The sequence below is a fragment of the Chenopodium album genome, chromosome 6 (assembly GCF_948465745.1).
Source record: "Chenopodium album chromosome 6, dcCheAlbu1.1, whole genome shotgun sequence".
Taxonomy (NCBI): Eukaryota; Viridiplantae; Streptophyta; class Magnoliopsida; order Caryophyllales; family Amaranthaceae; genus Chenopodium; species Chenopodium album.
Genome location: NC_137839.1, coordinates 8,906,052 through 8,918,473, shown reverse-complemented (window position 1 = coordinate 8,918,473; position 12,422 = coordinate 8,906,052). Strand labels below are relative to the sequence as shown.

The following is a 12,422-nucleotide window of genomic DNA, read 5'->3' as shown; positions in this document are numbered from 1 at the left end:
GTAGGTTCAAGAGAGCATTTTTTCACAAGTAATGAGGGTTCAATGTAATCCCCATCAGGTGATAGGAGGAGGGGGCCTTTCCCATATGCCATATCTCACCATTAAAAAAAAGAGTAGAGTTTATAACATCTTACTCAACACAATATCTAATTGGACTCAATTAATGAATTTATATCAAGGATTTCTAATCGTTTAAATATTAATCAAGGCATCATTACAAGTAGACACGTTTAATTATACTTATCGACGTATGGTTACTCGTTTTTATTTGAATACAAATACAAGCACGACACATTTGCCAGTTCTAAAACGCTATTCAGTATTCACCATGTAGCAATATCATGTCACATCTTATTATTTTGAAAGTCTCAATATAATAACTTTTTTCTATATATATTTTGTAATTAACTAATTATGTATAGTTTAAATCTGGAGTAATATAAGATGTCTATTTAGGCCTTGTTCTCGTTGACTGAACTCAGTTGAACTGAACTTATTAGAACTGAACTGAAATGAATATTTTATAAAAAAAGGAAATTAAGAACTGAATTGAAATAAACTGAGCTGAGCTGAATTTAAAATAATCGTATGAGAATATACTCTATTATACATATATTAAGGTGAACACATACACAAATTCAGATGTGCATTTTACATGAGTTAAATTTTCAACGTTACAATTTTAATTAAAAAAAAATAGAAAATCTTTTTAACAACCTCAGTTTCCACCATCTTTTTTAAAAGTTCCACCTCATCACTCATTCACTCCCATACTTCCCACCTTTAAAACCCCCTCCTACTGTCTCTCTCCTCACCCTTCACACTTCACACCCCCAACAATGAAGAAACAAGACTCGTCACCTTTCACCGGCGGAGTCACCGGAAAACCCGTCGGAAAACTCATACTCTGCTTCGAAACCAAACCAGTTCTCGCCACCCTCTTAACTCTCACCCTCGTTTTACTCCTTTGGAACCTTCAACCTTACTACGACCACCTCCTTTCTCTCTCCTCTTCTTGCCACTGCACTTCCCCTCTTCCTCTCAACCACCTCCTCAACACCACCACAACAACAACAACCGCCGCAAAAACCACCCACTTACTCTCTCTCTCCTCCATCAACAAACCCAGAAACCTCCCTCTTCCGGGTCGGACCCAACCCAAAGACCCGAATAAGAGAGAGTTCAAACCGTATGGAAATGCCGCTGCACTCTTCGTTCAAATGGGTGCTTACCGTGGAGGACCGGCGACATTCTCCGTCGTCGGATTAGCGTCGAAACCGATCCATGTATACGGTCAACCATGGTACAAGTGTGAGTGGGTCCCAAACAATCGGACCCTTCAACCTACCCGCGCAAAAGCGTTCAAAATCCTCCCTGATTGGGGTTACGGAAGAGTCTACACTGTTGTCGTCGTAAACTGCACTTTTCCGACGAACCCAAACGTCGATAATTCCGGCGGAAAACTCATTCTCTACGCTTACTACTCTCTTTCCCCACGCTTTTTCGAGAAATTTACAGCGCTTGAAGAACTTCCCGGCGCTTTTAACAGCTCACTCTACAGTTCTCCCCCAGAGCTAGACTACCTCTATTGTGGGTCCTCACTTTACGGCACTTTAAGTGCGTCGAGAATTCGTGAGTGGGTTGCGTACCATGCTTGGCGCTTTGGGGAGAAGTCGCATTTCGTGTTTCATGACGCTGGTGGGGTTTCCGATGAGGTTCGGAAGGTTCTAGAACCGTGGGTGAAGAAGGGGAGAGTAACGATTCAAAATATTAGAGATCAAGAAAATTATGATGGGTATTATTATAATCAATTTTTGGTGGTGAATGATTGTTTACATAGGTATAGATTTGCTGCTAAATGGACGTTTTATTTTGATGTTGATGAGTATATTTACGTTCCAAAAGGAAATTCATTGAAGAATGTTATGAAGGAGTTTGATGAATTTACTCAGATTACTATTGAGCAGAATCCTATGTCTAGTGCTCTTTGCTTCAAGAATGATTCATCCCAAGATTATTCCAGGTATTTTTTAAATTTTTTCTGTTAATTTTGATTGATTGTGTGTTTATTGATATGATTAGCTTGTTTTGTGATTCTGGGATTTTTTTTTTTTTTTTCATTGATTAATTCTGGGGTTTTCTGGGTTGATTTTGGTTACTTGTGTATTTTTCTGGGTTAGTTTTGATTAATTTTGGGTTTTTTGATTCTTGATTGGTTATGATTTGATTATTTTCTGATTTTGTGGTCATTTACAGTAATTATTAATTCTGGGTTAAATTCTTGTTGATAGTGTTATTATAATTTTGGGTTTGTTTGTTATAGTTGTTAAATTTGTTTCTTAATAGAGAGAATTATTGATTAATTATAATTATGGGTTTGATTGTGTTAATTTAATTAATGTTTTGTACTACTCCTTAGTATTGGGAAACATTCTCTGTTGGTTTTGATTGCTAATTAGAGGGTTAAATATACTAAATAGATCTGGTGCAATTGAGATGCAGGTGTTTGGTTAATTATTAATTGCTTAGATTTGACAATAGGAGGACTAATGTTTGTTTGTTAGTTAAGGCTCTTAAGCTAGGGCGGTGTATTTTTTATTTGATTATTGATTATTAGGCGAAGTGCAATTTTCTATTAAGAGATTAATTATACAATAATCGAGCAAAACGTTCTTCTAAGTAATGCAATATTCGCGATGACTAATGTGGCAAAAGTAGTCTAATGGAAAGTGATTCGATACCCTGATGTTGATGGTCCAAAGTCTTAATATTCTGGTGCATAATTGAAATCAATCACCGACGAATTTAGTGAGGAAACATTGACTGTTCGGATTAAGTTATAGATGAAGTTGAATTACTATGCTCTCTGGTTATTGTTGTTAAGTTGATGCTACTCTGTAACACTCTGTCCTCTATGGTTTATGAGTATTTTACCTGTAAGTTTGTAACTTGATCTCCACCGGCCTTCCACTAGCATTTTGCTTCGATTTTGTCCTCTGATGGTGGTAGTGAGAAATTGAGAATCTTAGAAATGGAATATACAAAATTATTGACATTCTTTTTTGTGGAAAGTGTAAAAAAGGCATCAATATATGGAGATGTCAAGCTGCCAAGCACTTAGCAGTAAGCACTATTATATTATCGGTGTCTTGAATAGGAAGCATCATTATGCTGGATCTATTCGCTTTACTTGTGATGGAGGTCAAATTAGATCTGTTGTTACCATGGAGTTCGAGCTTAGGAATCATGTGTCTTGGGTGCTAGAGCTTGTGCGTATATGATGCCAATATCGGGGTGCATGAGAACTTTGCTCATACTCAATCCATAATTCTGAGTATTTAAGCATATGAATCGATGTTGAGAGATCATTATAAAGATATGTTAAACCCCATGTGGTGGTGCAATGAAAGTTGCACCATTACTTTTCCTTTGTTTCTAGGTAATAGGAATTTACTACAATATGGAAAAAAGGAAAAAGAAAGCAACCCTTTTTTTGTTTTAGAAGAAAAGAAATGCTTTCTAAAGTTGAAAGTGGATAACATAATGTTCATTAGAAAATGCATATAGACACAACAAAAGATAAAAAAAAAAAAAGGATTCAGGACTCATAATGATATTCTGTTGTCTCTAGGAGTTCTTTTACATTTATTTGATGGGTAAAGAGGATTAATTAACATTTTACAAACAGAAATTTACATAGTTACTCTGTATAATGATAAAAGTTCCGTGAACTTTCAATTGTGTTGAGAGTTGAGATGATGATTACTGTTGAATAGGCGACACTAAGGCTTTTGCTAAGCTGTGATGTGCTGTTTTCTTCGAACATCAGATGGTTTATTAGGAACTGAAAGGTGTTCTAATTTAGGTGACCCGATAGCTATTCTAGTTCAGATTCCGGACTTTCTGTGGCTGCTGTATTGCTTTGCTATTTTTTACCTCAATCTTACAATTTAGTTGATGGTACATGTTGCATAGAAATGTAAGGGGGCATTTTGGAGAGGCAAATTGTCAATCTTTAATTTGCTTAACCTTCCTCTGTTATCTATAATATGCTATTTTGCTCTAATGTGGTCAACTGAAATTAATTTTTTCATGAATGTTTTTATGCTTTAAATATTCTAGTGACCCCATATTGATGCTGATCATGTGGTGATCCAATTCTAGAACAATGTTTGTCTCTAGTTTCCTGATTTTTTTTTTTTTCAAAATCTATGCCCATACTTTGCTCCCATCTCTATCTTAGAAAGTCTTCAACTTTTGGCTGTTGCTCATATTTTGTGGTTTTTATAAATTGCCAGGGAATGGGGTTTTGAGAAACTGCTGTTCAGGGACTGGAGGACTAAAATCCGAAGAGATAGAAAATACGCCATCCAAGCAAGGAATGTATTAGCCACCGGCGTTCACATGTCAGAGAACATTGTAGGGAAGTCTCTTCACCACACAGAGGCTAAAATCCGATACTACCACTACCACAACTCCATCCAAGTCGTAGGTGAGCCATGTCGTGTATTACTCCCACCTTCGGCCAAGAAAAAGATTACATTTCACGATAAACTGCCTTACGTTTATGATGACAACATGAAACAACTTGCCAATACCATAAAGCAATTTGAACATGAAACCCTCGGAACTTCCCAGCTCCCTTTATGACATACACCTTAAGTACAGCCATATACGGCTTGATAGTGGGGACCGCGTACATGAATGGTCCTGACTCCTGAGGCTAAGGATGGGCTAACACCGGTGTGAAAAGTTGAAATTTTAGACCCATGCTAATTGTGATGTATGGTGAGAAATTGAAGGGGGTTTGTTATAGGTGATCATTGATTCATAGTAATGGACAAAGATATGATGGTGCAAGGATGGTGGGGGGTTAAATGATATATGAAAAGGGGATCCAATTCTTAGGCTTTGATAATTGATATAATTAGGTTACTGTAAAGGTAATTTGTCTTTTTTTATTTTTTTATTACTTTGATTTGTTCATTCTTATATGTTTGATAATACTATAGGTTAAAATGTGTTGTTATAAATATTGTTGTAATTCCTATAGTCAAAGAATGAGATTTTTTTGTAAAGATATAAATGTTGTTAGGATGATAATACTTATTAATACATTACATCATTATTTTCTTTACTTTTAATATACTTTCTCTATAAAATAAAGTTAAAGATGATGGGATTATATATTGAAAGATCAAAAGAACTTGTAACTTGTAAGGCATATATTGGCTTTTACTTCTTTATGATTTATTTGATGTTAACATGGGATGGAATAGAATTCTCTAGGTTTATGAGGAATTAATGATTGACAATCTTTGTTGTTTTCTTAACTCTATAAGGTAGATGTGTTGTTTTAATAATGGCTAGTTTTAGGATAATTTCTTAAATTTAAATTTACACCAAATATATGTATATGTAATGGATTAGCAAGCCAAATGGCCTAACTCTTACCATAATAAAAATTAGATTAAAACGTCTTATTCATTCCAAAGAGAAAAGTTCTTATTTGTATAACTAGTATCAATTTCATTTACTTTTGCTATACTTTCTTACCAAAGCCAAAGATAATAGGGATGGTGGTAACTCTATTAAGGCATATTATATTGCCTTTTATTTACGGTGAAATCCCTTTTTTTCACCAAATTTTCTTTGTTTTTTTAAAGGTGTAACTTTTGCAAACAAAAGAATGGACTTTTCTAGTTTTCTAGGTGTTTGAGACTATGAGGAATCAATGATTAAAAGCCTAGCCGACAATAGTTTACCAATAGTTTTACTACCTCATCTGTGCCTAATATCATTATATCAATAAAGAAGAATAGAAACTACTAACAAATGCACTTATCAATGCTATCATGTACTTGTATTACAATTGTAGTAAAACATTTGTGGCGGCATTGCCTGATTGCTTTTACCAATCAACCAATGCAAAATACTTTGCGTAATATCTATTACTGTCTCTATTAAATAATAAGAAACAAAAGTAGTACTTCAAACACAACCATAAAGTTTAATTTTTGACGAATACATACCTTCAATAAATTAATACTCGCTACTTTTACATTAGACAACGTATTTTTTTTATAGCCTTCCTATTAAACAACCAAACAAAAAAATCCTATCGATCACCTAATCATGTCCTTTAAACCAAACAATAACTCTCTTCCCTTTATTGAGTTCCTTTCCAGGTACTAATATAATTAAACGTTACAAATCAAAATCAAGCTGTTAATGCGCGTTATGTCACAATAATAATTTAGAGCATGGTTTAATTTGTCCAATTCCTAAGTTGGGTGTAATAATATTGGTACCCCAAAGAAGAAGAGTATAGCTGTTAACAACTAGAAAAACCGAGTGGCTACTAGCGAATATAAGGTAGCATGATACCATCATTGATACTACGATATTATTGTGGGCCATTATAAATGTGGGCCATATCATACCAATTATGGTATGTGTTTGTTGGACATGTCGACTTCAAATCATGTGGGCTCAATACTGTTTTGTATATGAGGTCCAGATCCGCTTAATTCTAGGCGTATCTTTGATCGTACCAAAAAGCTTCCATCTTCCTTGTTCTTTACTAACGACTTTTTTTTTATCTCTAACTCTGACCGTCCATTTGGAATTTTTGGTAATTATAAGACCCTTGCTGCTTTTGTTAGGAATGTTAGGGTTCTTGATTATTTGCAGGCTATTAGATTCTAAGGGCCCGTTCACATTTACTTAATTTCAGTTCAGTTCAGTTCAATTCAGCTCTAATCAATTCAGTTCAGTTCAACTCCTAATTTTCCTATCTCACAAAATACTCAGTTCAGCTCAGCTCAATTCAGTTCAGTTGAGCTCCAATCAGTTCAGTTCACTTCAGTTTAGCTCCAATCAGTTCAGTTCAGCTCAGTTCAGTAAGTATGAACATGCCCTAACTAACTCTTCAAAGTTTGGTTATACTATGAGAGGACTATGATTAAAAGGGCTTTGGTTGTGAAAAACCCATGTGTCTTCGGTTCTATTAGAGCTAAGCCGCCTAACTCCCAATCTATCCAATTAGCTTTGTGTGCTAGTGGCCGAAATATGGAGCAAGTCGTTTGGTTTTCCGTTCTATACTATGTCATACCATATTTATGCGCTGTTTTTAGGTAAGTTTTTGTTATGTTGCCTTGTATTGCCTTCTAGTTGTGCCTTTCCGAAAAAGAAGGGTAAATTCAAGTCGCATTACTCCCAAGCCACAACTCGACACATACTTTAACGTCTAACTTTCTTTTTTGGTGGTTGCATTGCACCAGTGTCCATTTTTACGTACTCACGAGTCACGACTAATAATTAAGTGTATACGTACAAGTGTATCACCGTAACTTATTGACAATTAGTTCAACCTTTTGAGGGTGATGTTGACGGTAGTTATATTAGTGAAAGCAAATGGCACATGTTGACAATATTTATGTCGTTGAAATCATACGACGCTAATTGATATGGGGAAATTCAACATCAGAGTTGATTTGATATTTATCACATAGTTTGTTTGATTGTTAAAGTCGACATTCTGGTAATAAATGTTGCATATACATACAAATTAAGATGTCGACTTGTGTTGTTGTGTATGTGTAAATAGCCGTTAGTTATTTTACTTGTTCCATATTTGTTACGTTACTATAAATTCTATACTAACTTTACTCATTTTGATATTCTGTATGATATCGGAGACCATACGAATGTACATTTTACATTCATATGGTATCCGGTTATCTGCAACTCTATCTCAATTTTCAATGCAACTTTCAGAGCACCCACAATGGGTGACTCAAGACTAAAGATAGTATTAGGTCGGGCTGGTCCAAAGCCCGGCACGGGCTAACAAGAAAAAAGCACGACACGGGCACGAAAAAGCACGGCATGGCACAGTTCTGTTCGTGTAGGTCATGAGTTGGGCTTGAGCCATCTTTATATGGGAGAAACACGATAAGGCACGGCACAATAAAACATGCTAAAATAAATACAATTTCACTTAGGCACACAAGCCTGTCACGATGGCATGTGGGCTCTTGTGTGCCTGGGCCGTGCACGGGCCAGCCTTTTGAAAACTTCGGCCCATCACAGTGTGGCACGAAACTTGTTGGCTAAACCATGGGCCAGGCCTAACTAACCCCGAATCTTGTATTTTTAACTAAAGTTGTCTTTTACGCTATGTTTGGATAAAAAGAAATGGAAGGAAAGGAAGGGAAAAGAAAAGGAGGAAGCATCATCCATTGTTTGGATATTAAATTCAAAGAGTGAAGGGGAGAGAATTGAAAGAATAATACATTTTCCTTTTCCTTTTAAAAAACGAGGTTTTGAAGGAAAATAGGTCTCCTTCTCCCTTTACTATTATTATCCAAACATAGTGTTAATTTAAGGAAAAGACAGGAGTCTAGCTTGTGAAATGCATATATAGAGTAATTACAGTTTCTTTCACTTTCTCTGTTCCCAAACTAACGTATGTTTCATTTGCTTTTGGCATAATCTTTTACGAAGGTGAAACGTATATGTATATATATATATATATATATATATATATATATATATATATATATATATATATATATATATATATATATTTATGGAGGGAGATGAAGTAGAGCATTCCATGGTTCAAAAATGTCAAATCCTGCCTCATAGCTGCTCATGACTCAATCCCTTGTTACTTTGAAGAGGAGGTATAAATGGCTAATATAAAAAACTCCAATGATAAGAAGGCCAGGTTTACAACTTAGAAAAAGCGTAAGAGACGGTGCACTTAAATTTGTACTAAAGAATATTTCCGATTGTCTTGCAAATATAAAATTTGCTAAGTTATTAAAAGGGATTAATTTTTTCATAAAAAGCCAAAACAATGACAATAAGGTAGAGAAAAATGAATAAGCTAAGATTTGCTAATGACATATAATGTAGCCGGGATTTGATCTTAGATAGCAGAGTGGTAGGTATTACCCTAATCTTTGATCAATTAAACTATTAGTTGACATCTTCTAAAAAAGGATAATCCGTATACCCCAAAACAGGATCATGAGAATAAAATGTAGTCCTATCATACTTATTTAATGGTGCATCAATCTTCAATCTATGCACTAAATCAGGATTAGAGATAAAAAGACGTCCAAATGCAACCAAATCAGCATCCCCTTGAGCCACAGCTTCCATCCCAAGCTCCTTAGTATACCCACCACTACTCACAAAACTCCCTTCATATGCATCCCTTAATTTCCTCAACAATTGAGCATCAGCTTCGGCTTCTTCGGCTGGCTTATCAACCACGCCTTGGGCCGTGAACCTGGGTTGGGTTACATGGAGGTAGGCGAGCTTTGATCCCAAGTCGGATTGTAGCTTGTTGAGTCCATTGACAACGGCTAGGCCTAAGGCTAGCGGGTTGGAATCAAGGGCGTCGAAGTGATCTATGGCTGGTGAGATTCTTACGGCTACCTTTTCAGCTCCTACGGCTTCAACAACGCCTTGTACTACTTGCAATAAGAACCTAATTCTGTTTTCCAATGAACCACCATATTCGTCGGTTCGATCGTTGATTGCATCCTTGAGAAATTGGTCTATTAGGTAACCATGTGCTCCATGTATCTCCACTCCATTAAAACCTGTAATAAATATTCAAAAATACAATTAATGTTAAGACATAACCTAACTGTGGTAATTAAGGTCTTGTTCTCTTCACCTTATTTTTGCGGAATTGATATTGTTATACTACCTCAATTAATTTTTAGTTGCAAATTTAGAATATTTTATGTCTCACAAATAATACCCTAAAGTTGCAACTAAAAGTTAACGGAGGTAGTAATAAATTGGAATTTTTTTGCCGAACTTGAATTATTATTACTGAACTAATTTTTTTGAAAAAAAGTAGTCTATACATACCAGCATGAATGGCGTTGAGAGCTGCTTGGCGATAGTGTTGGACAACCTCTAATATTTGAGGCTGAGTCAAGGCTTGGGGTTGGGTGCATTTTTCGTGTGAACCATCGGGCATCAATATACGCCACCTATCCGATAATATTTTGTTTGTTGATGATATTGGCGCTCGTCCTTCAGGTTGGTATACTGCATCAAACAATCATACATGAGAGTATGAGTCAAAGATGCCCCTATGAATCTATGATCATTTTATACAATTTACAAGGTACTGAGTATTCTTTATATATGCTGTCTAAACTATTAATTTATTATTTTCTTACTAGTATTGTATATGAAATTTCACTATTGCAGAATGAAATTATTGACATGATGAACTTGACACGTCAAATTGGGCAGTTGTTGTTGAGTATACCTATTAACTAGGCAAGATATTAATATTTAAGTTGTAATTGATGTCGTACAAAAATGTGATTCGTTGTTAAGAGTGAATGTAAGCTAATAAAATTCTATATGCTACAATTTTTTTAAAACAAGTACATGGAGTACGTATACAATGATGAACGTTTAAAGATTAGTTGAAGAGGATTATAGATTTATAGGCATTTACCTTGGTTAGAAACTCGTCCAACGTGCCACAATTGAGAGAAGAAGATAGCACCCTTATCACGAACCGAGTCTACTATTTTCTTCCAAGCTTCCACTTGATGTTCTGTGTAGATTCCTGGGCAATGCGCGAACCTATGGCACGATTGCAGAGTTTTAAGAAGCAGAGTTACTTTCGCTGATTGTATTCGTAAATCTACTAATGTTGGTCAAATCAGCTAACTTTTCCCCCATTAAGCTTACCAAGTCACCTCCACATACACACTCTGAATGTATTTCTATAATAAATAAAAGTTAATTACTCCATATACGTAGTATATAAGTTATCCTGATATAAATAAAAATAATCTATGCTTTATTGATAAAAGTTACCCAAAAAAGTATAAAAATTACTTTAAATTTAATAAAAATTACCTCAATATATAGTAATACTACCTCCGTTACAGGTTATGTGCAACAATTTGACATAAAACAGAAAGGAAAAATGTCTAATCGTTGCACATAACCTATAACAGAGGTAGTATTAATTTACATCGAGTATATACAATTTTTTTTGATAATTAAAAGGCGACTTAACACTTTTTATTAGTCCACGCTTGATGTTTCTTATCTAAAATGATCTGGTTTGCTCTGTCTTTCTCCTAATTTTAAATAAAACTCATGTTTATTCAGTTCACAGTTTCACACCTACAAAAGTGTTCCTCGTGCTGAAATAAAAGATACGTTGAAGGATTTTTAAATAATTTCGTGACAATCAAAGTTAATTAACACAAACCATAAACACTGGAAAAACATTTTAAAACAGATAAAACAAAAAGAAATGGAAAGTGTGTTTAGTTGATTACCCTCCGGCAGTTTGCGAGATGAGAGTTCCTTCAGTGATAAGTAAGCCACCGGAAGTAGATCGTTGTGTGTAATACTTCTCTAGTGCTTCATTTGGCATTTCATCTATTGCTCGACATCTTGTCATCGGTGCCAATACTATCCTGTATCAATATTATCGATAAACTACTTGACAATTAGATTATATAATATGATGAAAGTACACATTGAAACGAATCTAATAAGATTTATTTAGTGTTTTTTTTAGTACTATATGCAGATATATACTGCGCTAGCCAAAATGTTTACAATATATCTGTAAGATAGTACATATATATATAATCGACTCGAAGTGGTACAAGAAACAAACCTGTGAGACAGATTGAAATTACCCAATTGGTAAGGAGTAAAAAGATCATCTTTCATACATTTGATGCCCATATTCATACCCATCCTTGCTGCAACCATCTTCTCTAGCTTCCCTTTTTTTTGTTTCTGTTAATTTTTGTTATTTCAATCTAGTTTCTTTAATGAAAGAAACATAAACGAGGACATATGTTTATATATAGATATTTTAACGTGTTGAAGTGTGAATACTAAGGCACCGACGTTTATGGAGTTGTGGATCAAACTATCATTAAATAATTATTCAATTCACTAAACAAGTATTTAATTCACTAAGCAATTATTGAGTTCATTGCATAATAAGAAGTATTTTAGTTCGTTAAAAAAGGGTAGTTGATTAAATAATTAATTCCATGTCTTGTAACGACAATAATGTATGGTACTACGTTTTATTCTTTTATTTAGTAGACACTAGACAGCACATTTTAGCTAGTGTAATTTACTAATTTTTGAACATTTTTAACGTTGCTAAATTGAAATCTATTTTTAATGTACATGATCTTACAATTGATCTTTGTCCAATCAGAATGCAGTATTTTAATCATGTTTTAGTCTATATCATTATTTAATCATACTAGTAGTTAAGTTTAGATTTGTATAACTGTAATTGATTTTTGGAGGTGGCTGGTATCTACGAGACTACATACATGTGTAACTCAAACTCAATATCATATGGGGTCGAGCAACTGAGCAAGTGC

General features: G+C 34.7%; 2 protein-coding genes across 2 annotated transcripts; one reads left to right on the top strand and one right to left on the bottom strand.

Moving 5' to 3' along the window:
- Positions 1–771: 771 nt before the first annotated feature.
- On the top strand, positions 772–5,144 carry LOC145635815 (galactan beta-1,4-galactosyltransferase GALS1-like). Its single transcript, XM_081687175.1, has 2 exons — positions 772–2,023; positions 4,299–5,144. The coding sequence occupies exons 1-2, from the start codon at positions 840–842 to the stop codon at positions 4,648–4,650; spliced, it is 1,536 nt and encodes a 511-aa protein (XP_081543301.1). The 5' UTR covers positions 772–839; the 3' UTR covers positions 4,651–5,144.
- Positions 5,145–8,899: 3,755 nt separating this feature from the next.
- On the bottom strand, positions 8,900–11,828 carry LOC145634528 (12-oxophytodienoate reductase 3-like). Its single transcript, XM_081685950.1, has 5 exons — positions 11,690–11,828; positions 11,343–11,483; positions 10,502–10,632; positions 9,898–10,080; positions 8,900–9,620 (listed from the first exon to the last, which is right to left on the bottom strand). The coding sequence occupies exons 1-5, from the start codon at positions 11,785–11,787 to the stop codon at positions 8,989–8,991; spliced, it is 1,185 nt and encodes a 394-aa protein (XP_081542076.1). The 5' UTR covers positions 11,788–11,828; the 3' UTR covers positions 8,900–8,988.
- Between the last annotated feature and the right edge of the window lie 594 nt (positions 11,829–12,422).

What these genes read in the sequence shown, in the direction of transcription:
- LOC145635815 (XM_081687175.1), top strand. Translation starts at nt 840, where the DNA reads ATGAAGAAACAAGACTCGTCACCTTTCACCGGCGGAGTCACCGGAAAA. An exon ending in TCATCCCAAGATTATTCCAG is followed by an intron (nt 2,024 to 4,298) that starts GTATTTTTTAAA and finishes ATAAATTGCCAG; the next exon opens with GGAATGGGGTTTTGAGAAAC.
- LOC145634528 (XM_081685950.1), bottom strand. Translation starts at nt 11,787, where the DNA reads ATGGTTGCAGCAAGGATGGGTATGAATATGGGCATCAAATGTATGAAA. An exon ending in AATTTCAATCTGTCTCACAG is followed by an intron (nt 11,484 to 11,689) that starts GTTTGTTTCTTG and finishes ATATTGATACAG; the next exon opens with GATAGTATTGGCACCGATGA. An exon ending in TCTCAACGCCATTCATGCTG is followed by an intron (nt 9,621 to 9,897) that starts GTATGTATAGAC and finishes TATTTATTACAG; the next exon opens with GTTTTAATGGAGTGGAGATA.